The sequence below is a fragment of the Tetrao urogallus genome (genome assembly GCF_951394365.1).
Source record: "Tetrao urogallus genome assembly, chromosome: 21".
In the NCBI taxonomy this organism is placed as follows: Eukaryota; Metazoa; Chordata; class Aves; order Galliformes; family Phasianidae; genus Tetrao; species Tetrao urogallus.
The window spans coordinates 2,048,499-2,074,197 of record NC_136834.1 but is presented as its reverse complement, the minus strand read 5'-3'; the positions used below and the strand labels follow the sequence as shown (position 1 = coordinate 2,074,197).

The following is a 25,699-nucleotide window of genomic DNA, read 5'->3' as shown; positions in this document are numbered from 1 at the left end:
TGGTAAAAGGATCCACGTTCCTGTCTTTGAACAGAATATGATGGCCAGAATAAATTCCTAGTTTTAAATTTACACTGTGTACATCTGTTGGGAAGTGATTCCTACAGCGGCCGGCGGCTGCTCACGCGCATCCCCAGGAGCTCAGGAGCCTCCATCTCCTGCAAACCAGGCTGGGGCTGCAACCTGCAGGCTTTCCCTGTGTGTTGCAGTGGTCCCAAGCCAACTCAAAGCCACAGCAGTTGCTGCTCATCCCTTCCCTGGCATGGCTCACCTTGAGGCAGGGGCACGGCTGAGCTGCACTGCGCGCAATGGAAGCGGGGAGCGCTTCTCCTCCACCTCTGATATTGAAGCATCCCATCACAGGTACAAATTTGGCATTTCTAAAAGGAGGTTGGTTTTTTTTTTTTGGTCAACACACAGTTAGGATTTTTTTTTCCTTTTTTTAAAGCCAGATAAATACTTCTATTATTGGTCAGTGAAATCCAGCAGTTCTGTATACATGATTCACACAGCAGCGTCTCAGAACCAGCACCGCCTGCCTGAAGGTGGCTGACCCCCACTCCAATGGATGCTAGCATTTTACAGAGGCAAATTTATTCAGAAAACTAATTAGTACAGTTCCCTTCACACCATCCCCCCCCTCCCTACCCACCCCTCAATCGTTTGGCAAGGTTAAATGCTTCAGGTGAATTTCTCGAGCACTGACTTCAGCACTGTCACCACTGCACAGCGGCTGCTCTAACAGATCAAGGACAAAGTAAAAAGAAAGCACTGCCCAGCAAAAGCAACACGGCACCTGTGTTAGAGACTCTGACTTACTGGAGACCCCCCTGGGCAATTTACCTAACGAGAAGCTGGGCAAATCCATCATTAAGCCAGAAATGAGTCTGAAGAGCTCAGAAGGTGACATCCTATTTTGTACAAGTTGAGTTTTTACCTAAAAACCAGCTGCCTTGGTTTTGTCTCTTTTTTTGTCTTTTAACTGATCGTGTTTACGCTGAACTTTGCTTCAATTAAAAGCAATAAAGCTTTTTTTCTTTTTTTTTTTTTTCTTCCCCCAGATAAGTTTTCAGTAATTACGCACTGCCCACTCGTGGCAAGTTTACTTCTTAGCATTCAAAAGATCTCCCCCGTTTTAAGGCTAGACTAAGAAATGTTAAAAGCTTCTGTAAACATTTCCTCTTCCTCCCCCCCCCCTTTAGTTGCACATTTGAAAGTCCAACTGCAATTTTTAAAATGAGGTAATTTTTGTGTACTCGTATCTTAGGAGTCCTCTTCGGGACGAGCTGGGAGGCGTGCCAATCTGATCCAATTGGAGTGGGAGAGCTTCCACTGCAGGGTACGCACCGGTTCCAGCAGCTGTCCTTCAGTTAGTTATCTTCTCAATTTCATCCAAGTCGTCAGTATCCAATCTGTTGATCTTTTTGCCTGTGGAAGACAAGAAACGAGTCAGACGCCACGGCAGAGGGCAGCAAAGGGAAAGCTGCTTCCTCCTGAGGAGCTGCACTGATCCGCTCGGGCTCAACAAACAGCCGGCAGTCAGATCTGCTCACATCCACAGCAGCTCAGAATTATCCCTAATTTTAGGGGGAAAAAAAAAGCCTGAGGACACGTACTGAAGTGTTCCTGGATCCTGTTGAGGATATTCATGCTGTGCTTGCTGTCCACCATGTTGATCGCCAGCCCTCGCTTGCCGAAGCGACCCGTGCGCCCGATGCGGTGCAGGTAGGTCTCATTGTCTGGATTTCCATCCTTGTCCACAGGAAGGTCGAAATTGATAACAACAGAGACCTGCTCCACATCGATCCCTGATCAAAGAAAGCAGCAGATGCCATGGTTCTGTAGCAGGATCAGCCTCCTGTGGCCCGACCTGTGTGTGTTTTGGTCAGAGCCTCCAACAGATACTCAGACAGCTGCCCCGTGGTCACCCCAGACTGAAGGAAGATTTAACAGCCAGTCTCAAACTCTGAAGCAACACAAGAAGCAGCAACAATCACAGAACCCACACGTGCAGCTGGAAATAAACCTTCTTCATGAACTACTTCTGGGGTACTTTGACATAGAAGCCATCCAGCTATCAGCACAGAGAATCCCACCAGCACAGCTAATGAAAAACAGCCTGAACTGCTCAGAGTCACCTTGGGACCCTCATTTGTCTGGAGTGGAAGCTGAGGATAGGAATGCTGTCTGCAAACCTCCCAGCAACGTGAACGAAGCACTGCTTCTGCCCCTCGCGGCACAGCTCTGCCTCGCCTTACCTCTGGCACACACGTTGGTGGTCACCAGCACCTTTTCCTTGCCCTCTCGGAAGCGCTCTATCACCGCGGCTCTCTGTTCCACCATCATTTCCCCGCTGAGCAGTGCCACCTGGTGGCCTTCCTTCGAGAGCTCCGCTGCCAGCCAGCCAGCCGTCTTCCGGGTCTGAAACACAAAGCAAAGCCTGTCTTTGGGAGGAAGTTTGACTCCACTTTACAAGCGAGGTTTGCTATACGTCCATACGCTGAAGTCTCAGAACCATCGTCATTACAACAAAGCCACTCAGCTTGGAAAGGGGCAACCTTTGAGCAGAAAGAAGCTGGGAAATCCAACAGAGGCTCTACACAATGTTGAATTAAACTGTTTCCTATTGGTTTCCTGAACTCTGACGATGGCCGACGCCAGGAGGCAGCAGAAAAGCAGGCTGCTGCAGCAGACTGAACCTACAGGTTCCACCCGGTCTGAGCTTCACCAGCAGAGCTCTGCACAGCTATCTGCACTGCTTTTTCTCAGATCTATGGTGGCTTCCAGGGAACAGCCTTGGTGCAGCTCACAGAGCTCCGTATGACAGCAATTACCAAATGTGAGGGCCAGGAATAACTACGTATGAGCTGAACTGTAAGGGTTCCCCATCCCTTCCTCGGGTTCCATTCTGAAAAGGACACCTGGCCAGTGGGGTTGCTGGAAGTAACTTTCCCCAAAAGGACTCACGTGGCAGAAGACCATGGCCTGGGCAATGGTGATAGCACCATAGATATTACAGAGAGCACGGAACTTCTCATCTCTGCTATTGCACAGAACGTAATACTGCTTAATAGTGTCCAGCGTCTCCTCCTCTCTCTTCAGCTTGATAATGTTTGGGTCAGGAACAACTTTTTGAGCAAATTTCCACACGGAATCCTCGAAAGTGGCTGAGAACAGAAGCATCTGGCAGTCCCTGGGGAGCATTCTGCAAGAGAGAGCAAAGTGAGCAGCGTTCCCACGCGGCACCCCGGAACCTCCTGCTGGATGGACGCCCCAGGCAACGCAGACCGACAGCCTCAGAGCCAGTTATTTCAGTGGCTGCAAAGCCTCACTTCTCTCACCCACACCTGATCATTCCCACATCTTACAGGCTCACATCCTTAAAAAAAAAAAGTATAAAGCCACGCTCTGGGGCTTATTCCAGAAGAAAATTACGACTGCTCATCTTTCCACAGCGTTCTGCCTCTACCAGCTGCCAGGACTAGAGCTAAAGGTGCTGTTTGAATCTCGTTGCTTTGTGGTGGCAGCCACCAGGCCAAGAGTGTAGCCCTGCTGCCCCTATGTTACACAACAGCTGTAATGCTTACCTCTGAATGCGGATGCTCTGATCCTGATGGCCCTGGGTTGCTATCATCACATCAGCCTCGTCCAAGACGAACACTTTGATTTTCTTGGGATCTATGAACTTCAGCTTGGAGCACCAGTCCAGCACAGTGCCAGGTGTGCCAATTACAATCTGTTCTGAGATCTTCTGACCTCTCTCCACTGTCCAGACAGAAAGCCACCCGTCAAGCTTTGAGATCAGCCACAATATAACTCATGCTGAGCTCAGATTGAGCTAAGGAATAAACCACAGGCATTCATCGTTGCCCCAGGACACCCACTGAGTTAATTCTCGTTACATCAAATTCATATTCTGTACAGATGTTTAAAAACCATTACGTTCCAGTGCTCTATTCAACTCAAGGAAAATCATTTTCATTTGCAGTCTGTTGGTGGTGTTCCAGCTTACTCACATTTATTGCCTCGGACAGCGTATGCAAGCTTCAGCTCCGGGTAAAACTTCCCCATCTGTTCGATCACTTTTCCTGTCTGAAGTGCCAGCTCGTATGTTGGGGAAAGGCACAGGCACTGGAGGAAACAGAGGAACGATGAGCATGAGACAACCAACACCAACAGGATGTTTTTTAAGGAAAGAATTCAAGCCTCAGTAACGCTGCTCAACTATCTCACAAAGAAATTGGGTTTAAAAAGCCTCCATAGAAGCTCAGGCCCTTCGGTAGGGGGTCTCTGCACCACCCCAAACCCCCACAGAAGGGCTCAGCTGTGCTACAACCCACCTGTGGGTACTCGGGAGCTACAACCCACCTGTGGGTACTTGTTCCCAGGTTCAACACGGCTGAGCATGGCGAGGACGAAGGCGGCTGTCTTGCCAGTACCAGACTGAGACTGTGCAATCAGGTTCTGCGGGCTGCTGCGACACACAGCGGGGTTCAACATCAGCGTGAGCTCAGGAAAACCAGCCACCCCACAACGCTGGGGGAGAGCAGTGCAGGCTGAGCCTTCCCACAGCTCTGAGACGTGCCGCTGCTCCGTCCTTTCCCCGCAGCCCCAGCGCCGTCCTCCCCTCTCTGAAAGGATCTTTCAGACCCTTCCTACACGGTGAGGACGCAGAAAGGCGCGCGTACGTACGGTTCAGCAAGCATCATGGGCAGGGCGTTCTCCTGGATCTTCGATGGTCTGTTGAAGCCCATGGCATAGACTCCTTGCAGGAGCTGTGGTTTCCTGGAAACAGAGGCGTTCTCTCTTAAGCTTTGCCTTGGAATATCTCATAGGCAAGGAGCTGCACCATCCCAAAGGGCAAGAAAACCCTTGCAGCCAGACCTCGACACCTGCATCCCTGCTGGGATTGCACTGCTGCATGACCACCATCAGTGGCAGGAAGCTGCAAGCAGCAGCGCAGTGCTCTTTGGAACAGAAGCTTTACCAAAAAAAACAAAACAACCTTCAATTTACTAAGCCATCCTGCACACCTGCCTTTCAACATGGAAAACCTCGTATCACAGCTCCAGAGGCTGCTGCTGTGCTTCTTGCATGTTCTAAAGCAGCTTTCCAGACAATCCTGGCCATCCTGGAATAGAGGCCACTAATCTTGTCCTCTAATCCAACCTGAAACTCAGGTCATGGTAGCAGGGAGCTCCTAGCAGTAAGCAGTGCTCTATTCAAAACAGGTTGCACTTGTTCTGCCCACCACTTCCCACTGCTCAGCACAACACACTGCTTGAAAAGACGGTATCACTTTCAGAGGAAGGCTGGAACAAAAGCCCTTTGAGAGGTAACCTTGCACTGCTCAAGGACGCACCAAGCCCAGCTCTGACACAGTTGCTACGGCTGCACCAAGTCACAACACAGGGCTCACTCAGCCCAGCTGCCTCATTCCTAACTCCCCCAGACTGTTTGCCTTCTGAAAGACAGGAGTTAGTCAGACGGGTGCTATAGGAGCTCTGCCTTTTGGGATACACCCAGCCACTAAGGTTAACGAAGCAGAACTACTGCAGTGAAGTTACAGCAGGTCCGTTTTCCCTTGCAACAAAGCAACAAAGCTGAGATCACCCATATAATCAACAACCCCACACGACCACCTCTTAGTCCATGAATCTATCACACACAGCTCACGTTGGCACTTACAGGTGCAGCTCCTCGAAGGACTTGACGGAGTAGAGCGGTGAGTTGGGGTCCCTCTGCAGCACCTCCACCTGGTTGCTGGTGTCCACCAGGTTGCTGCGGATCAGCTTGTTCAGCAGGGACTGGGCAGCTCGGTCCTCTGCCAAAAGGGAGGTGGAAAAGCCATCGCAGGTGTTGCTTCTGGTTTGATGCTGCGCTACCCAAGGAAAGACCCAAATTCCCCCCCGCAGACAGCCCAGACTTCCTGAATGCCAGGACATCCCACGGGTTCACACGTTAAGCCTCACAAAGTGAAGCTGGCAGAGCTTTGAGGCTGAATGGAGACCTCAGGGCTGAACTCGTTTCAGTTCCTACAGCTCAGCATCTAGCTGGGAAGCAGGGCTGAACACCCCGCTGTCTGCTGACGTGGGAGCAGGTGGCTTTTAGGGTTTCCCTATTTTCCATACCATCATTAAGGTTGACACTGACAGCCCGACGAGGAAAGAAAAGCAGGAGGAAACAGCACTTGGGAAGGTTCCAGGGGCAAAATACTGCGTGGGGTGAGGATGAACGGCAGCAGAATGAAACCTGAGCGGCCACACGTGGGGTTTTCCCAATAGATCCCCAAGGATCCGGCGACTCCGAGCGCACACCCACCTTTCTCCTCATCCTCCGTCCTCTCCACGTTGTCGTCCGCCTTCAGCACGGCACCTGGGGGAGCAGGGCGGGGGGAGGAGGGCGAGCTTTAGGCTCGAGAACCTCAGGGAGCGCCCGGCCCGCCCTCCCCCCATCGCTCACCATTGGCGTCGGGCTTGGCCTTCTCCTCCTTCAGCTGCAGGGTGCTCAGCTGCAATAAGGACACACGGTGAGCCCGGCTGCGGGGCAGGGAGAGGGATGGAGGAGGGTGTGTGTGCGTATATGTGTGTGTGTAGGGAGGGGGAAGGCCTCACCGACTCCGCCGCCGCTTCCTGCTCGTCCACGGCCAGGGCCCACGAGTCGGTGGCCATGGCCGGGCCGGGCCGCGCCGCCAGCACCGCAATGGCGCCGGGCGCGGGAAGGGCGCATGCGCGGTGTTGTTCCGGTTCCGGTTGGGGGCGGCGACACCGGCACTATAGTTCCGGGGCAGCGAAGTTCCGCCCCGCGCCCATGGGCGGGGGGGGGGGTGGTTATGAGGGAGCACCGGGTTGGGGTCAGGCCGTGCCCCTACCCCGCGGGTGTGGGGTCCTGTCCTGATGTATTACCGTAGGGTCAGCCCTGTTCAGTGATTGTGCGTTAAGTGGGGTCAGTCCCACGCTGTGCTGCGGGGTTGGGGTCCCCCTCTGCAAAGTGCGGGATGAGCCCCGCTCCCGAGGCACGCAGTGCTGCCTCGAGAGAACGGAGCGAGGTGGGCTCGCGCAGCTTTGGGATGGTTGGTTTTGTGCTGCAGTCGCTGAGCTGCTGCAGAAGGGAGGGCTTCCCCCATAAGTGGGTCCATGTGCGAGCTGGGGCTCGGGGCACAGCTGTGACATTTGCAATTTCCATTCTCGAAATGGAGACGCAGAGAGGGAGAACGGAGCCGTGGAAGCGGCCGGAACGCGGAGGAGCCACGCGCCCCATCCCCGCTCCACGTGTCCTACTGGGACAGCAGCGCTTGTGGGGCAGCCCCATCGGGACCTTTCAGCGGGGCAGGGCGCTGCCGCGGCACCCCGCGGACCCTTCTTGTCCCTGCGGGCTCCGCATCGTGTCCCCAGGGCCGCAGAGGGGCCGCGGGAGGCGGAGGCGAAGGCGGCGGTGCGGGAGCATCATCGTCATGGTTACCTCCGCACGGCTCCGCTCTGCCACGGGCTCCCGGACCTGCGTCCGTCCGCCTGCGTGTGTCCGTGCCTCCGTGTCCGTGTCGGTCACCCCGCTCCCTCCTCCCTTGCTCTCTCCCTTTTCGTCTCCGTCTCCCCGTGCCTTCCAGAGGCAGAGCGGCGTGAAGCGCTGCTTGCGTGATTCCTTTCCCGAGCTGCAGGAGAAGGGGAGAAGTTGCCCCACCCCGGCCCACCTTCCTCCTCCTCACGGGCAAGGTAAGGAGCAGCGGCACGCCGGCTGCGTGTGCGGGCTTTGCCAGGCTGAACGGCATCGCTGCGTCTCCCCGAGGTGCTGCGTGAGCCCCGACACCGCATCGGTGCAACAGGCGGCCGGCCGGCCGTGCGCGCACATCCCTGCAAAGGGCGGCCGGCTGCGAGGCTGTAAGCGGGCTGCGAGCCGCTGGATGTCAGTGTTGATTGATGCAAACGAAGCCGGAGGAATATTTTGAACCCTTTGCACAACAGCCGTCCTCCAAGTAGAGGGGGGTGGGGGTTATCCCGGCGCTGTGTGCGGCCCTGCGGTGTCACCGCTGTGCGCTGCGGCTGAGCTTGGCCGGACGAGTGGTGACTTCTATCCGAGCCCACGCGGATGGGATTACGGTGCTGCTGATGCGGCTCTGATCCGCCCCGCTGGGGCCAGGTCAGCGGCTGTGAGGCTGCAGCAACCCGCGGCGGTGATACTGGGAGCTGTGGCCCCGCCAGCAGGACTTTGAGCCCAAGCGTGGGGCTTGCCGCTTGTGCCAACCTCCGCGGGAGCACGGGGACACTGCTGCTGTCCCCCCGCTGGGGCTTGAATTCACCTCCAGGGCTTCTCAGAAATGAATTCCTCGCTTCCCCTGCTCATTCCTCCCTTTCTTCCCTAAGGCAAAGGGCTCCCTCTCCTTCCTCCCCCATCTGGTGCTTAATTACTTCCTAATATCCCGATGCCCTCTGCCTCCTCTCTGCGGTGCAGCCAGCCCTTGTTATCTCGCCCCGAGCACCTATGCGTCAGCTGGCTGGAAATGATGCTGCGTCTCCCGCAGCGCTGTGCCTGTGCTGGAAGGGGAGGAAACACGCTGGGGATGGGAGCACAGAGCAGAACCTCGAGGGGAAGGGTTGCAGCGCTTGGCAGAAGCTTTACAGCTGAGCTTTGCCGAGCCAGAGATGAGTCATGGTGTGAAGAGGGAGGGCAGATCCTTCCCTGTGGACCGAGGCACTGCAGGGTGGAGGGAAGGCTGAAGTTGAGCCATTCTGCCCCAGCTTGAGCGGCTGAGGTGTGCAGACAGAGATGTGGTGCTCAGGACTCACCTCTCCTTCTGTCCTGAGGGCTGTGAAGGCACAAGGAGGACGTGTGGTGCTCCAGGCTCCTCTCGTGGGTTCTTCCTTCCCAAGCACCCTGTGGTGGTGAAGATGCCAGGGCTGATCAACCAGAGCTCCCGTTGCCCACTGCTGCTCACCGCCTCCGAGGTGACATCCTGTGTCAGTGGATATGCCCTGGGCATGACAGCTTCGCTCACCTACTGCAATCTGCAGACACAGCCCTGCAAAGGCAAGTGAAGCACGTGCTGCTTGTGGGAGTTGTGTCCCATGGTTGTAAATGCAAAGTGATGTGGGCCTAAAGGGTACAATTGGAGAAGTGTGAGTTTGGGTATCACAGAATGGCTCTGATCCCACCCAGCCCCCACGGGGAAACGCGGATCTAGCGCCCAGAATCATGTCCAGATGCTCTTGGAGATTTGCATGGATGGCAATCCCATCACCTCTGTGTGTCCCTGTGTCCTGTCACAGAGCAGAGTGGCAGGGTCAGCTCCTCGACCTGCTGGCAGTGCCTGATGCAGCCAAGAACACAACTAGCTGCCTTGGCAGCAAGGGCACAGTGCTGGCTTGTGGTCACCTTGGTGTCCATTGGGTCCTGCCTTGCCATGCATTTTCAGCTGCATCCCCCAGCACATCCTGTGCTTGTTCCTCCCCAGTGCAGCACTTGGCTCTTCTTCTTCTTGAATCAGAAGCATAGAATGGTTGGGTTGGGTTGGGTTGGGAGGGATCTTTAAGCCCACACAGTTCCAGTGCCCAGTGCCCCCCACCAGACCACACTGCCCAGGGCCTCATCCAGGTTGGCCTTGAGCTCTTCCAGAGAACCCAAGGCTGATGGGTTCTGGATGAAGGCTTGGTGTTGCTAAAACCCTCCTGGCTGGCAGGGCTCTTCATCTTCCCCCTGGATGAAGGCACCACCGTCGTAGGATTTGAGGCAGTGATCTGCCAGCGTGCCGTGACCGTGCAGATAAAGGACAAAGCCAAGATTGACGACGTGTATTTGAACAGCATCAGCCTCCCTGATGGAGGAGCTCCCAACGGGGGTGGTGAGAGAGTTTGGAGCCTTTTGAGGAACACTGGGAGCCAAGGGGAAGGGGAGGTGGTAGTGAGTGGGTGGCTGTCATGTGTCATGGCGTCAAGGGGACTCATGTCCATATGGCATCTGCCAAAATGGTAATGCAGAGGGCTGTGGTTTGGGCTCCCCAGAGAGGAGAGATGGTGTGGGCATTTGGTCCGGGGTGGGGGTGACTTTGGGAGGCCTAGGGAACGGCATTTTTTGTGGTTGTGACACCCTAATACAGCTGTCTCTCTCTGCAGGAAGGATTGTGATGGATGAGGACTTGGAGAGGATTGCTTTTGTGGCCAACCTGGGCATGATTCCTCCCTTGGAAAGCGTCTCCATCTTCATCAGCACCTCGTCTGAGCTGCAGACGCTGCCCAGCGGGGCTGTGCAGGTCCTCCTGCCAGCTGTGTGTGTCCCCAGGGTCCCTCAGCCCAGCTTGGAGAACACCAGCAGCCTTTCCAGCCACCTGCTGAGAATGTATGGAACAACGGGATGGCTTCTGATTGGGACTGGTGCAGGGAGACAGCACTCAGGCATTCATTGGGGTTCACCTCACTTGCAGGGACAAGCAGTGCTGCTCATTGGGGAGCCCAGAGCTTGGGAGCAGTTTCTGTCTGGCCCAGCTGCTGCAGAGTGAGGCAACCAACCCCTCTGAGTACGAGTTCAGCTTCCACCTGGAGATCCGGGGGCCATGCTTGCTGGCAGGTACGGGGCTGCCTGTGATGCCCACGCTCATCCTCCTCCTTTCCTTCCCCTGCGTGGGGTGCTCTGGCCCTCCCTAACCACCCCTTGGTTCCTCCATGCAGGCGTTGAGAGCCCCACGCACGAGATCCGAGCAGATGCCGACCCCTCCGCTCGCTCAGCGAAGAGCATCGTCATCACGTTGGCCAACAGGCACACGTTTGACCGACCTGTGGAGATCCTCATCCACCCGAGTGGTACGTGGGCTCTGCCCCTGCTTTGCACACACTGCCGGGGGTCAGACTTGTACAAGATAACCCCAGATCCCCTCAAAAGCCATCGCAACAGTGGGTGCATGCAGCTCTTCCAAACCTGGAGCTGAGCTGAGGTGGTTCTCCTGCATTTCCAGAGCCCCACATGCCTCACATCTTGATGGAAGAAGGTGATATGACGCCTGCAGAGTATGAACAGCACTTGAAGGGGAAGAGTGATTTCATTAAGGGCACAAAGAAGGACCCCAGTGCTGAGAAAAAGGTGAGAGGCACCGAGGCTTTCCTTCAGCTGGGTGATTACGTGGTTGGCTGCTCGCAGTGCTTGTCCATAGCTGCAGCATCCCCCCTTGGAGAGGGGTTTATGTGGAGGAGGAGGGGAAAATTCTGCACTGCTTCTGATGAACCGGGTGTGGAAGAAGCTGCGAGATGGGTATTGTGTGTATAATTAGTGCTGTTCTAGCATAGCGTAATTAGGTAGGTACATTATTATAGCATTAACAGTATTATAATTATTGCAGTGACATTGAATAAAGTATTCTTTTAATTGCTCCGTAAATGTTTACCGTTTCTGGATAAGCTGTCAGAGAGATGGAAGCGATTTGGCTTGGAATAACGAGCTCAGCCGAAGACAAGGTAGTAGAAACTTCTCTTTGTTCTGCTGACGAGCAAATAGAAAAACCTCAGCTCTGGGATTTATGGCTCAGCAGCCCCGGCTGAGCGACGGCTCAGCGCTCCCTGCCTGCCAGCAGCAGGCGGAGAGGAGGGGACTGCTGGGAGGTCCCTGAAGTGCTTGCAGCCCTGAAGCAGGGGCTGTCTGGACACACCTGGTGATGCTCCGTGGTTTCTCCCCATGCTGCTGGTGCTCCTGGTTTCGCTGCAGCCCCTTCTCTTTTCCCTTCCCCTTGCAGCACGGTGATGAGGACGGGCTGCTCGCACGGCAGGCGCTTCCTCTAATTGCGTTCAGCGTGAGGCAGGTGGAATGAAATGAACCTCCCACGCCACGGCTCACATGGCTCCCTAATTATTTCTGTCTTTAGCATGTCAGGTTATCATGAGGAGGATCATTCCAGAATCGTTTCCCCGTGGGAAAGCCACCTCTGTGCCCCAGGAGGACTGGGCAGAAACTGCACAGAGGATGAGAAACAGAGCAAAAAGCCTTGGTGAGGTGCTCACCTTGGATAAAGCCCTCAACAACTGGGGCAGATTTCTGCTGCTCAGAATTACAGCATCATTAAGGTTGGAAAAGACCACTAATCTAACTAGGTTAGATATGAGGAGGAAGTTTTTCATACAGAGGGTGGTGAGGCACTGGAACAGGCTGCCCAAGGAGGCTGTGGATGCCCCATCCCTGCAGGCATTCAAGGCCAGGCTGGATGTGGCTCTGGGCAGCCTGGGCTGCTGGTTGGTGACCTGCACACAGCAGGGGGTTGGAACTGGATGAGCATTGTGCTCCTTTGCAACCCAGGCCTTTCTACGATCACCAGGCCAGCTGCCAACCCATGCCCATAAACCACATCCCCCCCAGGTGCCGCAGAATGGATCCTGAGTCCCAGCAAGCAGCCTGGGGAGCCTGGGAAAACCCAGCAGCCAATTAATGAGAAAAGGAGGCAGAAAAATCACTTTCCTGAATTCTTACACCCTCTCCTTCTTCTATGCAGACGGAAATCATCCGGAAGCGCCTGCACAAGGACATCCCCCACCACCCTGTCCTCATGCTGAACTTCTGCCCCGAGCTCAGCACGGCCCCGGCTGACCTGCAGAAAGCTGCTGGAGAATTCATCTTCCTGGTGGACTGCAGTGGGAGCAGCACGAGCATCCGCCGTGCCAAGGTTTGTGCTGCTGGACTGCTCTCTGTGGTTCTATGAACCTCCAGCTCTCTGGGCCCGGGGCCCTGAGGCATCCAGAGACCAATTGTAGGGCTAAACGCTGGCTGTGCCCTTGCAGACACCTCCAGGATCCCTTTTTCAAACACAAACGAGGACCTGCGGTCTGGTGTGGGGTTATGAGCAGCGTGCTGGGAGCTCGGGGTGATGGGAAGGTTGGGATGTTTTGGGGTTCCCATGGAGCTGCCAGGTCCCCTTGCTGTCACCACTTTAGGTTTGTCCAGGCTGTAGAACAAGCCCTCATTTATCCCTCCTGGGACCTGGCTCTGCTTCGTGCTGCTGCTGCCCATAGATCCTATGCCCACAGATCCTGGAGAGGTTTCTGAGCCCATTGGGGACCTGGTGAAGGGGAAAGCACTGCGGGAACTTTAATTATCGTTAGCACTGCCTGACTCGTTGGAGGCAGGCTGGTGTCTGCTGGCTGCCAGCTGGCGGGCGTTGGTGAGAAGCTGCAGCCTCTGGCAGAAGCTCTGCGTGGAGTTTCTCTTGGTTTTGGGGGCCAACTGAGCCCCAGACCTTAATGGACATCACATCTTCCTGAGCAGGATCCACTCTGCCCTAAGTGTATTCCTTGCAGAGAGTGAGAGGGAATTGTAGAATCCCTCAGGGCTTTGATTGCATTTGGGTGCTGGGCTGAGCACGCAGAGGCTCCATGATGTGCTCACACCCTTCCCTAACCCAACTACCACCAGGTTTGGGTGCAAACACCCGGAGCCACCGCATCCCAGAGCTCCGACAGCAGCTCTGCCTGCAGGCAGGGAGCATTCGAGCCCATCTCCTTCCCAACCTCCTCCTGTTTCCATGGGAACTGACTGAGGACATCCACCTCCAGCGATGAGGAGCGTGCTGTCACCCTGAGGGATGGCACTGAGCCCCAGGAAGGCCACAGGTCCCCCCCCCCTCCCCTTTTCCTTTGCTGCAAAGCATCCACTCTGGGTTCTTTGACTTGGGCTGGGTTTGGGCAGGAGGTCTCTAATCTGACCCCGCAGGTGGGAAGTTCAAGGCTTTCTGCATCTGATCCCTTTCAGCAGGGAGAAGGGACAGTGCTTGCGTCAGCACTGCTCGAGCTGGCAAAATAACTGGGAATTGACTTCTCTGGAGGCAAACATCTCTTCTTATTGAGCCGCCGTATTGATAGAGAGTGCAGTGGGATCAGGATCAATATTTACTGCAAGAAGCAATAAATCCTTCTGCTTGATGAAACAGAAGGCAGGCTTTGGGAGCTCGCTTTGGGAAGCGCTTTAACAGAAATATTTGGAAATCTGGGTGGTTTTTTATGCCTTTTTTTTTTTTTTTTTAAATAATTTATTTCATCTTTGTAACGAGTTCCAAGGCGCGATGTCAGATCTGCAGGAGCCAGCACCCCCAGAGCCTGCTGGGAGCAGCGATATAAATACATCCCTGTAGGGCTGAGATAACAGCTCGCTGTGAAGCTGCTAAAGGGCAGCCCCACTCGTGGACCACGCAGCATTCTGCCCATGCCCTGCCCTGGGATGAAGCCAGGAGGCGGCCCGTGTGACCTTGGCAGCTCCTCTCCCAGGGCTGGCTGTGGGCTTTCTGCTGCCCTAGGCAGAAGTCTGCCTTTATCAGAGCACACACAGCTCTGCCAGCTCTCTGCTCCCTCTCCTGCAGCACTGCTTGCTGGTGGAGTTGACCACGGTGGCCGTCCCAGCAGCTCCAAGCTCTGTCCTGTTATGTAAGAGCCCAGGAGCAGGCGAGTTAGATAACCACTGCTGGTAATGACAAGTTCTGGAAGCAGCCTCTCCTTGCTATTTTAATTGTGCCAGCTATAAGGGAGTTGGGGCTGGGGGAGGCTTCTCCTTTTGTGCGACTCGAAGCTGTTTGTTTATTTCTGCCAGTTCGGGCACTGCAGTGCATTATGTGTCGCACGGCTCCGCTTCACACTCTGCTTCTCACCCCCAACTCCATGCTGCAGTGCAGCGGGTTGAGCACAGAATTCACCATTTTGGAGCAAACAGGGATTTTGTTCTTTGGAAGCACCCCGCCGTCCTCGCTGCATCAGGACCCAAAAAAACATCAGGGAACTTGCAAGAGAGCAGCGATATGCAGAGATTTCTCAGCATAGGAAATCATGTGAAAGAAACCGATTTAGAATCATTAAGGTTGGAGAAGACCTCCAAGATCTCCAAGTCCAACCCCAACCCATCTCACCGTGCCTGCTGACCACATCCCTCAGTGCCACATCTTCCCTGAGCACTGCCATGGGAGGAGCTGTGGGTGCCCCATCCCTGGGGATGCTCAGGGCTGGATTGGGTGAGGTTTGGGCAACCTGATCTCATGGGTGGCAAACGGCCCACGGCATTGGGTTGGAACTGGGTGGGCTTTAAGATCCCATCCAACCCAGCTGTTCTATGAAGCCAAAGCGGACAGGAGAGGCACGGTGTGCTGACCCACTGCTTCTTTCCATCAGGATGCTCTGTTGGTGGCCCTCAAGAGCCTGATGCCAGCGTGCCTCTTCAACATCATCACCTTCAGCTCCACCTTCAAGATCCTATTCCCAGCCAGCAGGACGTACTGCGAGGTGAGTGCTGGGTGGACGGGATGGGAGCTGGGGGTCAGATGGGCGATCCCACACTCCTCCCACAGGAAAGCCTGGCCGTGGCCTGTGAGAGCATCAGGAGGATGCATGCAGACACCGGGAGCCCCAACATCTTGTCTCCTCTCAAGTGGATTTTCCGGCAGCCCATCCGCAGGGGCCACCCCCGCCTGCTCTTCCTGCTGGCTCACAAGGCTGTGGGCAACACAGGGACGGTGCTGGAGCTGCTGAGGAACCACGCCTGCTCCACCAGGTATGGGGCACAGGACTGGGGGGCTGCAGCTCACAGCCGAGCCCATGTCAGGAAATCAGAACCTCAAAGGGTTTGGAACAGATCCCAGAAGTTCAGATGCTTTTCTAACAATCAAGCACAGGAGAATTGGGCTGACAGCTTCACAGGCTCTCTGCTGGTGCTTCCTGCTAGGAGAGATTGACACACCAGCAATCTTCCTTGCTGTTTTGTTTGCTTTTTTTTCTTCCCTTTTTTCCTTTTTTTAAATTTTTTTTTATTTTTGAAGCACATCTGGGCTCGGACCCAGCTGCTTCCAGGATGGGAATTGAATTTGCTGAAAAAGAGCAATGGGATGAGCAGGAAATGAATGCGGCGAGCTCCCAGCCTGTTCCCCAACCCTCATGGTCTGGTTTCTTTTCCATCTCTTTAAGAGAGATGAAACATCAGGAAAATGGGAGAAAAACATAGAATGGCTTGGGCTGGAAGGGAACCTCAAGATCATTTAGTTCCAAACCTATTAGGCTTGCCAACCAATGAATCAAGCACTAAAAAGCCTTACTCCTCCCCAGTCCAGGGCTGATCAGGGAAGCTGCTCTTTCTTTCCTCCATGGAGGACTGAGTGCTTCTCAGCAGCACAGCACCACCTGTCCCCCTCTCTTGGTGCTGGAATCTGGGCTTTTAGCCCTTAGCTCAAAAGGAGATCAGAAGAGGGTGTGAATCTCTGGAAGATTTGCAGCCACCTCGGGATTAAAACCTCCAAGAGAAAAGCACCCTGGTGCAGATGCAGATGGCTGCTGAGGGTGTTTTCTCCCTCTGCCTGCCCCTGGTTTGCAGCCCTTGGCTTGCTGAGTTTTGTGATGGCAGCAGTCTCACCCAGCTGGTTCTTCTTGCCTTGAGAAAATGTTTGTTTTAATTGTGAGCAGAGATAATTACTAGCTCTTTAATGCTATTGACCACAGGCACTCAGTGGGGAGAGGAGCTGACCTGGCAGCCAAGCAGTTGGGGATCCTGCTGGCAAGCCCCGAGTGTTGTTCCTTCATGGAACCTGAGAATCAGAGAGTGGTTTGGGTTGGAAGGGATCTGAAAACCCATTCAATCCCAACCCCATGTTATGGGCAGCGATGCCTTCTGCAGAATCACAGGACCGCAGAATGGCCCAGGTTGGAAGGGACCTTGAGGATCATGAATCTCCAACCCCCTGCCACGTGCAGGGCCACCAACCTCCCCATTTAATAGCAGCCCAGGCTGCCCAAAGCCCCATCCAGCCCGGCCTTGGGCGGGCAGCTCCCAGCCCCACTCCAGCCACGCAAACACGGAGCTCTTTTCTCTTCCCTTTGCAGATGCTACAGCTTCGGCATTGGGCCCCACGCCTGCAGGAGGTTGGTGCAGGGGGCAGCTGCTGTGTCCAGGGGCATCGCTGAGTTCCTGGCGGAGGGCGAGAGGCTGCAGCCCAAGGTACGGCCGCGTGCCATCACCTCTCCAAACCATCACGTTGCACTCCCGTTCCCCCTCCTCCTGCTGCTGCTGCTTTTGCAGCTCCCACTCGGCAGCAGGTGGACGAGCAGGAGGGGATGGGAGCATCCTCCTCTCCGCTGGCGGAGGCAGTGGGAGGTGTTTATCCCACGCGGGGATGGGAGAGGCGATAGCCGCCGTGCAGCCGCTCCGGCTTCAAAGCAGCTGCTGCCGCAGAGCAGAGGAAGGGCAGAGAGCCGGCATCAAAGCAGCCAATTAGTTTTGAAGTCAGGCTCAGCCCTGGCGCTGCTCAGGCGAGCAGTACCCGAGGTTGGAGGGAGGGGAGCGTGCTGCAGTTGCTTTGCTTATTAAGCTGACTTTAAAGCAAATGAGGGAACTTCGTTTTCGCTCTCCCCGCGAAGGCTGAGGCTGTGCTGTAAGAATGGTCCTTTGTGGGCTCTGTCTCCTGGTGAAAGCATGCACTGAGTGACAAACCGTGAGACAATCAGGTCCTCAGCTCAGAAATGTCCTTAAATTCTGTCTCTGCATCCTCCATATCAAAGGGCTTCGGCCCTCGTCCCTCTGCAGGGACCTGTAGCACACAGAATCCTCTCTAAGACAGAACAGCATCACCGTTTCTGATGTAAATTAAAAGCAGAGACAGTGAAGGGAGGTGATTTCTTTTTTCTTTTCTTTTTTTTTTAAATAGAGCTATTAATATGGTGCTTTGCCTTCAGCAGTCTGAGGCATCAATTAATAGCCTTATAAAACAGCCTGGTGCATCTTCCAGAGCCGGTGACAAAGCAGTGGGAACAATAGGGAACACAGGAGATGCAAAGCTGTGAATCTGGTGCTGACATCCCACAGTGTGCAGGGATGGCTCTGCAGTCCACGTGTCCCCACAGATGCTGGCCTTCCCCATCGGGGCGGTGGGCAGCGTGTTGACATCTCCATTTATTTGTGCTGGCATCGAACCCCAACCAAACCCACCAGGCTTTGGGGTTCATGGCTCAGCCCCACAGCTTTTGGTGTGGTTCCTCCTCCTCCTCCTGCTCCCCACCCCAGGTGATCAGGTCGCTGAAGAAGGCGATGGCTCCAGTGCTGAGTGATGTGTCAGTGGAGTGGGTCTTCCCTGAAAGCACCGAGGTGTTGGTTTCCCCTCTCAACACCAGCTGCCTCTTCCCTGGGGACCGCCTGGTGGGCTACAGCATCATCTGTGACACCTCGCTGTACATCTCCAAGCCCAGAGCTGTGAGTGCCACGCTTCTCCCACCGTCGCTGTGCTCCCTGCGTGGCTGAGATCCCCTTGGCACCAGTGCACAAACCCAAACCCATCTCTGCTCTCCCCAGGACAAGAGACGACGGTACAGCACCATGCGCTCCCAGGAGTCGGGCAGCTCCGTTTTCTTTCATTCCCAAGAAGAGGGGACTGGTGCTGAGAGCTGGAGCTACCCAGAGGGATGCAGCACCCCAGATCAGCTGGTGGCAGGCAGGGACCCCAGCGGAGAATCAGACACGGATGCCGGTCAGGCCCCTGTCTTCCTAACCAGCTTTCATCTCTGCTCTGCCGATTTGCTCGCCTGACAGCTCCATCTCCCCAGCTGCAAAGTGTCAGAGGGCTTTGTGGGAGGATGACACATCTCGACGAGGCTGCTTGGTTCGGATGTTTTACCCGAAGCTGTCAGGAAACCGATGGCAGCCCTGGAGATCTGCCTTCCCCAGAGGTTTCCAAAGCAGCTCCAGCTTCGGCCCGTGCTGCAGGGGAAACCTCTGCTACCTGTGGGATATCCTCTGCTGATAGTCAGAGAGGAACTGCGCAGCCCATCCTCTCAGCCTTGTCAAAAACAATGAGAAATCATGCGTTTCCAAATGAAATTTTGCTCTTGCTCTGACAGGAAAATGTCTGCACTAATGAAATTTCATTAGTAAACCCTTTGTCTTCTCCAGGAAGGTTTGGGTAAATGCAGTCAGCTTTTTTTTTTTTTTCCTTTTTTCTTTTCTTTTTTTTTTTTTTCCTGGCTGAAAACTGCTCAGACGAAGCCTCCCCAACCAGCTCTCCTGCCATCCCCTGGGGTTTGAGTGTAGGCTCTTGTTTTCTTCTGCGCTTTTGCTGCTTTGCTTTGAACCGAGCAGGGCTGAGTACGTCCTTATCCTCCTCGGGAGGATAACTGACCCTTTCTCCCCCACTCAGATGTGAAAGCATCCTGCAGGAGACGTGCATACAGTGCCAACCAAATCTCTGACCACCAGCCCCTCTACAAGGAGCCCACGGCCAGCGACCCGGGCAGCGCGCTATTGAGGAACCCCCTCCGCAAAACCCAGCTGCAGGACCTGCAGCAGCTCAGCCCTGAGCTACAGCCTGTGCATTTCCAGGTGGGTTACCCCTACAGATGCTCCCTGTGCCATAGGGTGAGCCCACAGCACTGGGAGCGTCTGGGTTGTGGAAGAGAAGGAGCCTGGGTCGCGCCAGCCCTGGTGGGTGTGCTGCAGCATGCCACAAGCATGTGGCTAACACAGATGGGATGCTGATGGGATCCTGCTCCCTGCTTCTGTTTGCTGAATGCCTCTCCTCCTCCCACACCTGCGTGGTCTGTGTTTAGCTTTGCTGTTGTCTCATCCCCAGGCTCCCTCCTGCCCATCTCCCCAGCATTTGGCTATGGCGTATAATCTGACCGTGGCACATCTGTGCCCTCCAAGGTCCCCAGGTCGGACCCAAAGCATATAGCACAGCTTCAGGCTGGGGTCTGGATGCATGTGACGACCCACAGGCTGAACCCAGTCCTGGAAAGGGCTTGGAGCTGCACTGTGGAAGGGTGGGGATGGGTTTTCTCCTGTCCTCAGCATAACTGTGATGCCCAGTGCTGAAATCTGCACCGGGAGGATGTGCAGCGGCCGTGCACTTCTGTTCCCATGGAAACACAGAGGGATGCTGGGGTCTCATTTCTCTTCTGCTGACACTGGGGTGAAGGGGGGCTGGAGGCGAGAGGATGGGAATGAAGCCTCTGCCCTGTAGCAGCAGCAGGGAGGGTGACAAAAAGCACAGGAGAAGCAAGCTGATGGGTTTGGGAGATACCTGCGACCTTCCTTGCACTTCTGAGGCCCGCAGAGCATCCTGCCTGTGCGTGGGATGCTCAGCATGAAGGCAGAGATGGAAATGACTCCCTTCTGGAGGGCAGTAAACCATTACCAGCGTGCATCCTGCTCGTAATTAATTGCAGCCTGGTTTTGCTGTCCCTTGTGCTGCGAGGGCTCCTGGCGGCTCTCCGAGGCTGGCTGCCAGGGCTTGACATTTACTGGGCCGTGAGTGTGAGCCCTCTGCTCGCCTCCACACACACCGTGCTGGGATGGAAAGGTCAGGGCTGGCAATGGGCGGCTCAGTGCTTGGCTTCTTCCCCCTCTGGGAGGAGAGCTCAGGATGGAGATGGAGCTTGGGATGGGATGGAGCACTTCTGACTGACTCTGAGATTGGGGTGCTTGGTGTTGTTTGGGCCACACACACAGTTTTCTGCTTCCCTGTTTTGTTTGGTGAGTTCACAGAACATCACACCCTCAGTGGTGAGTGATGGAGGCTGGCTGCTTGCTGCTCTCCGTGCTGGATGCAGCATCAGAGATGCTGCAGGGGAGATTCATGTATCGTGCAAGTAGAGAAACAGCCTTGTTTAAAACATAAAATAAAATGACTCCCTTCTCCCCATCCTCTGCACCCTCCTCCTTCCGTTACCAAGTAACTGGTGCTTGATCTTTCCATCTCTCTTCTTTCCCTTGTCTCCCAAATGAAGCCATTAAAATGTCTGCAGGGCTGAAACCCATATTTCACCTCCTGTGCAAATAGGGAAAGAGCCCCTGGGACCTTGGTGCTTCGGGGACACCCTCCAGGTCTGTCCCAGCCAGGGGGTAAAGCTCAATGTCTTTGCATTCCTCAGCCCTTCACTGCCACCCCACACATCTCCACCACCTGGATCTGTGGTGCAGGCACCCGCCGGCCCTCCCTGCTGCAGCAGAGCCACGTGTCCTCCTGCCACTGCCCCACATCCCCACCAGCACCTGACGTGGCTGGGGGATGGAGTTCAGGGCTTCTCGATGCCAGCCTGCAGTCCTCATCCGACAGCCGGAGCCCTGGGGAGCTGGGTAATGTGGGAGAAGGATTTGGGTGGCGTTGCCAATAGAATCATACAATGTTTGAGGTTGGAAATGACAAACTAACATCATCGAGTTCAACCCATCCCTACTGACAGAATCATAGCATCGCCAAAGTCAGCAGAGTCCACCAAGATCACCACCTCCCCATCACCACCGTGCCCACTAACCACATCCTTCAGTGCCACCACTCAGTGCCTCCAACTGGGGAGGGTTAAATATGGCTTTGTGGTTAATTACGTGTTTCTCTCCTCTCTTCAGAGGCTGCCCAACATCCATCCTTCACATTTGAAACAGAGACCTCTTCAGACTGGGAGCCCCAGGATTGGGATTCCGGTGCCACCCGGGGCTCCCCGCGCTCCCCCCGCGCCTCGTGCAAAGCGGTGGTGAAGGGGCTGCGGGGCGGTGAGCCCATGCAGTGGGAAATCACCTTCGACCTCCCTGCACTCCTCCGAGAGCAGAACGGGCAGGAGGAGGGCGAGGAGGACGTGTGGAGTGAGACCTTCCACCAGCTGGCAGCCAGGGCCGTCATCAGGGACCTGGAGCTGCTCGCCGAGAGGGAGCGCGACATCGAGCACGGTAACGGAGCCTCGGCCTCATGTAGCACCATAGAGCCATGGAACATCCCAGGTTGGAAGGGGCCTCATTGGATCAAGGGATCCAACCATCAACCCACCCCCACCATGCCTACATCTCAGTGCCACATCTCCACGGTTCTGGAACAACTCCAGGGACGGTGACCCCACCACGTCCCTGGGCAGCTGTGCCAGCGCATCACTGCTCTTTCAGAGAGGATGCAGAGGTCTCTGATGCTGCTGTTTGTCCCATGCAGGGCCAGGGAGGCGATACCAACTCAACGCCGTCCACACCAGCAAGGCCTGCAATGTCATCAGTAAATATACAGCCTTCGTGCCGGTGGAGCTGAGCAGTGGCACCTACCTGCCCCCCATCATTGAGTACAGCCACACAGGTAACGTGGGGCTGGGGCTTGGGTGGGGGACACCCCAGGAGCCTCGCCAAGGCTCAACCCAACACCAGATCTGTGCCCCTAAGGCTGCTCCCTCTATTTGTTGCTGGGTTCCTGTCACTGGTGGTGGCAACAACCTCACTCTCTGTGGCCAGCCTTGGGTTGGGATGGCATAAGGACCGAGCTCACCGGCCTTCGGGGTTTGTTGCTGCCCCAGTGCCTGGTTAACACCAGCAATTCTCATACCAAGGGGTTTTGTCCAAGCAAGGTGGCCGTAGGAGCCTCAGCTCGGGGCGCAGGAGGTGTCGTGACCTTTCCTCTGCACAACCCCTCTCACCGTGCGGCCAGAATGGAGATGATGGATTTTATGGCATGGGTAAGACCTGGCTTTGGCTGTGTCTCCTTGCTGTTGTTCTCATTGCCTCAGTCCATGAAGATGGACTGGTCCAGTGGTTGGCAACCAGCCTGCTGCAAAATCCCTTCCAACCCAACCATTCTGTGATTTTATGAAGATATGTAACTGATATCTTCTCTGGTCTTTTGACCTGTTATGTACAGTGCTCTCCACTCCTCGCTTCTGCCCCCCTCCCCCCTCTCCTCCCCCCCCCAAAAAAAGCCCAGCCATTTGCTCAGAGCAATTAACCACACGTCTGGCTGGAATCCTTCTCCTTAAACAGGGAAGAAGCTGCAATTTGCCCTGAAACTCCCAAACCACATACAGTGGCTGCCAACCATGCTTGGAAGTTAATTGGCAGCCGTAGCACGGATAGCATGAGGGATGAAGCGGGGCATAATTAGAGGCAAGGGGCTGTGAGGCACTTGCCTGTCACCAAATCCTCTGCTAATGAAGACAAGCTGGGCTGGGACTGCATCTGTTGCTGTCAGGGATGCGGCAGAACTAAAATCATCTCCGTGCTCGGGGGCTGGAGGTGGCACAAGGGAGATTTCAGGTTGGTAGCGATGCTGCTGTGCTTCCTTCCTTGCAGATATGGAAGAGCCCAGGCTGTCGCCATGCAGCACCCCACTGTCCTCCAGCTGGAAGCGCTGCCGCATCCCTGAAGGTAAGGGAAGGCTTCCAGGGTGCCCAAAGGTGGGGCAGCTCACAGCTACATGCCAGGCCCCACATTTTGGGCTCCAGCACCGTTCTTGCTCTCCACGTAGCTTCAGCCCTCATGATTCCTGCTCTCTGGAGTCAGGTCTGGGCATGGGAATGGGCAGGAAAACGGCTTGGAGCTGCTGCAGCATAATTGCTGGGAAATTGAGTCAGTGATTTGGGCTCCTCACCCGGTTTTCTGCTGAGTATTCTGTTTTTTATTTTTCAAACTCTATTGCCTACAATTAGGCCTGTGAGCACAAGACCTGGCTGCTTCCAGAGGTGAAAGGCACAGAGCCTTTGGCGCAGATTTTCTCACGTTCATTTTTTAATTCGGTTACCCTGAATCCCACACAAGCAAGAAGAGAGGCAGGATTTTAGCAGACGCAGCAGCTCACACCCCAGCACTGTAGGTTTTGCTTCCCTTGCTCTGACAGTCACTCTCCTGTCTCATTTTCTTGGTGTTTCTTCCCAGTGCCATTCCAGAGCCTATCTGCTTCTTCCACACGCTCCCCAAAATCCATCGAGAGCATCTTTGCTGCAAGGTATGATTGCACCCTGCCTTCCTCTGCCATGTCTGTCTCATGTGTCCGGCACGGAGCAGTGACCATCACTGTGTTGATTGAGAATAGGGGTGATTGGATGGGATGGGGAGGTGGGCATGAGGAGGGGATGCCCAGACGATGGCTGACATCCCATCCTCCTGCAGGCTTACCCTCCAGAAGACCAGGCTGCTGACTCGGGCTGCCAAAGGTTTCATGAGCAAATCTCCAGCCAGAGCAAGCGAAGCCAGCTCTGAGAGTGACAGCGAAAGCGCCGATTACCTTCCCCTGGTGAGCAGCTCAGCCCTGGGCAGGGAACCCCTGGGCCATCCAGCACTGTGTCAGAAGGTCCATTTTGGGATGGGGATCTCCTCTTTCCCTGCACAACGTGCATATGGTTGGTATCTCAGAGCTTCTTGCTTCTCCTTGCAGGTGTCCCTGCAGCTGGCCTGCGGTGCCTTCCTCATGAACAGTGCCTTCTGCAAGGCAGTCAGCATCCCCATGGAGAAGCTCTGCTGGACTTCACCCTTCTCTTGCCACCGCTTGGCGCTCAGCCCCTCCAGCTCCTCCATCACCAAGAAGCCAGAGCAGCGTGGAAGCCCCGTGCACAGCCAGCGGCTCCTGACCCCCAACAGCAGCTCTGCGTGGGACGCAGGAGGCGCCATGGAAAGCATCTCCAAAGCTCTGAAAGCTGAGAGCGAGCTCTCCCCCCCTGCCATCACCATCCGCCACTCCCCAGCCGAGCAGTGGGATGCCAGCATCTCCGAGGCAGACAGCACTGATGTCCAAAGGCTGCTGCTGGATATCGAGCTGCAGAAGCAGACAGAGCCCGAGGGGATGCTGTGGGCCACGGCTGTAGCACTGGCCTGGTTGGAGCACAGCTCAGCATCCCACTTCACTGAGTGGGAGCTGGTGGCTGCCAAGGCCAGCTTGTGGCTGGGTGAGCAGGACTTCCCACAGGGCTGCAGCCTGGCTGCTGTGAAATCTGCAGCCCAGCAGCTCTTCGTCTTGCTCAGGCACTGGGATGAGAACCTGGAGTTCAACCTGCTGTGCTACAACCCTGGCAGTGTGTGAGATGGGGCAGCAGGATAGGGACCCATCCCTGAGGATGCCACCACAGGGACCGTGTGGGCTGACCAGGCAGCCTCCAGCTGGTCAGCAAACAGAAGCAGCCTGGGCAGAATGCTGTGCTCAGGGGTTGGTGCTTTGCCCCAGGACAGTCCCTGCAGTAGGATGCTAGCTGTGTGCTTCTGGTTCCCAGTCAGCTCTTGCCCCTTCATTGCTGCCAGGACTCTGTGTCCCCTCCAGAAATCCGTGCATCCTCAGCTTCTCCTATCTCAGCTGTCTCGTAGCAGAAGTGGGCATCCCTCAGCATTTCATAAGGGAAACCTGTGTGATGGACCACGGAGCTGGGAGGATGCTGCCTTGCCTTGAGCCCCGTGAGCTGCATCAGTTGCAGATGGGGACCATAAATCTGGATGGTGCTGAGCTCTGTAGCCCCAAGGCTGCCAGAGTGGGTGGGCAGGGAGAGCAGCCCCCAAGGCACCAAATAGAGACACCCTGTGCCAAAACAACTCGGGGGGTTGTGCTCCCTGCCAAAATGCTGCATCCCTTGTGTGCAGTGCTCTGATGTTGTGCTGTCGACCAATGTATTGTCCGTGTCACTCCTTGTAGAGCTGTGGGGAGCAGAGGACAGGCTGCAAGGGAACATTTTCCCAGCATCCTACTTTGCCCCAAAGATCCCACCTGGAAAGCTCCACGGATGTGGGCACGTCACGTTGCCTTTTCTTCCTGCAGTTTGTGCTTCAGGTTTCTGTGCTCTGTGTGTGTGTGTGTGCAGTCAGGGATCTGTGAGCATCAGTGTCACCCTTTGGGGTCTGTGTGATGGGATCATTGGCACTGCCGTGTTGTCTGGGTAAACCAAGCCTGCCTTGTTTTGGGGTCACCCCCACTGTCTGCAGTGTGGTGCAGATCGTGCAAAACAGGAGAGAAAAAAAAAACCTTTTCATTTCCTCATTTTGGCTCAGAGGG

The 25,699-nt window shown here is 55.3% G+C and overlaps 2 protein-coding genes across 4 annotated transcripts; one reads left to right on the top strand and one right to left on the bottom strand.

Moving 5' to 3' along the window:
* Positions 1-1,366: 1,366 nt before the first annotated feature.
* Positions 1,367-6,671, bottom strand: LOC306954541 (ATP-dependent RNA helicase DDX19B; the record flags this gene model as incomplete). 3 transcript variants are annotated; one of them, XM_079545640.1, is made up of 12 exons in its annotated part: positions 1,367-1,428; positions 1,617-1,808; positions 2,259-2,421; positions 2,968-3,205; positions 3,588-3,765; positions 4,017-4,131; positions 4,369-4,474; positions 4,693-4,785; positions 5,689-5,824; positions 6,322-6,375; positions 6,463-6,511; positions 6,615-6,671. In XM_079545640.1, the coding sequence occupies 12 exons, from the start codon at positions 6,669-6,671 to the stop codon at positions 1,367-1,369; spliced, it is 1,443 nt and encodes a 480-aa protein (XP_079401766.1). The 3 variants fall into 3 exon arrangements, with proteins under 3 accessions (XP_079401766.1, XP_079401767.1, XP_079401768.1); XM_079545641.1 differs by having other exon boundaries at positions 4,369-4,471; XM_079545642.1 differs by lacking the exons at positions 4,693-4,785; positions 6,322-6,375; positions 6,463-6,511; positions 6,615-6,671 and having other exon boundaries at positions 4,369-4,471; positions 5,689-5,816.
* A 2,214-nt stretch (positions 6,672-8,885) lies between these two features.
* On the top strand, positions 8,886-24,742 carry VWA5B1 (von Willebrand factor A domain containing 5B1; the record flags this gene model as incomplete). The annotated part of the gene is made up of 21 exons (XM_079545669.1): positions 8,886-9,024; positions 9,674-9,835; positions 10,107-10,329; positions 10,415-10,557; positions 10,659-10,790; positions 10,943-11,067; positions 12,464-12,634; positions 15,120-15,230; positions 15,296-15,498; positions 16,818-16,932; positions 17,995-18,180; positions 18,280-18,454; positions 19,121-19,302; positions 20,853-21,057; positions 21,328-21,645; positions 21,899-22,036; positions 22,284-22,409; positions 23,020-23,094; positions 23,602-23,671; positions 23,836-23,959; positions 24,101-24,742. 21 exons carry the CDS (start codon positions 8,886-8,888, stop codon positions 24,740-24,742), a joined length of 3,765 nt encoding a protein of 1,254 aa, XP_079401795.1.
* Positions 24,743-25,699: the final 957 nt, after the last annotated feature.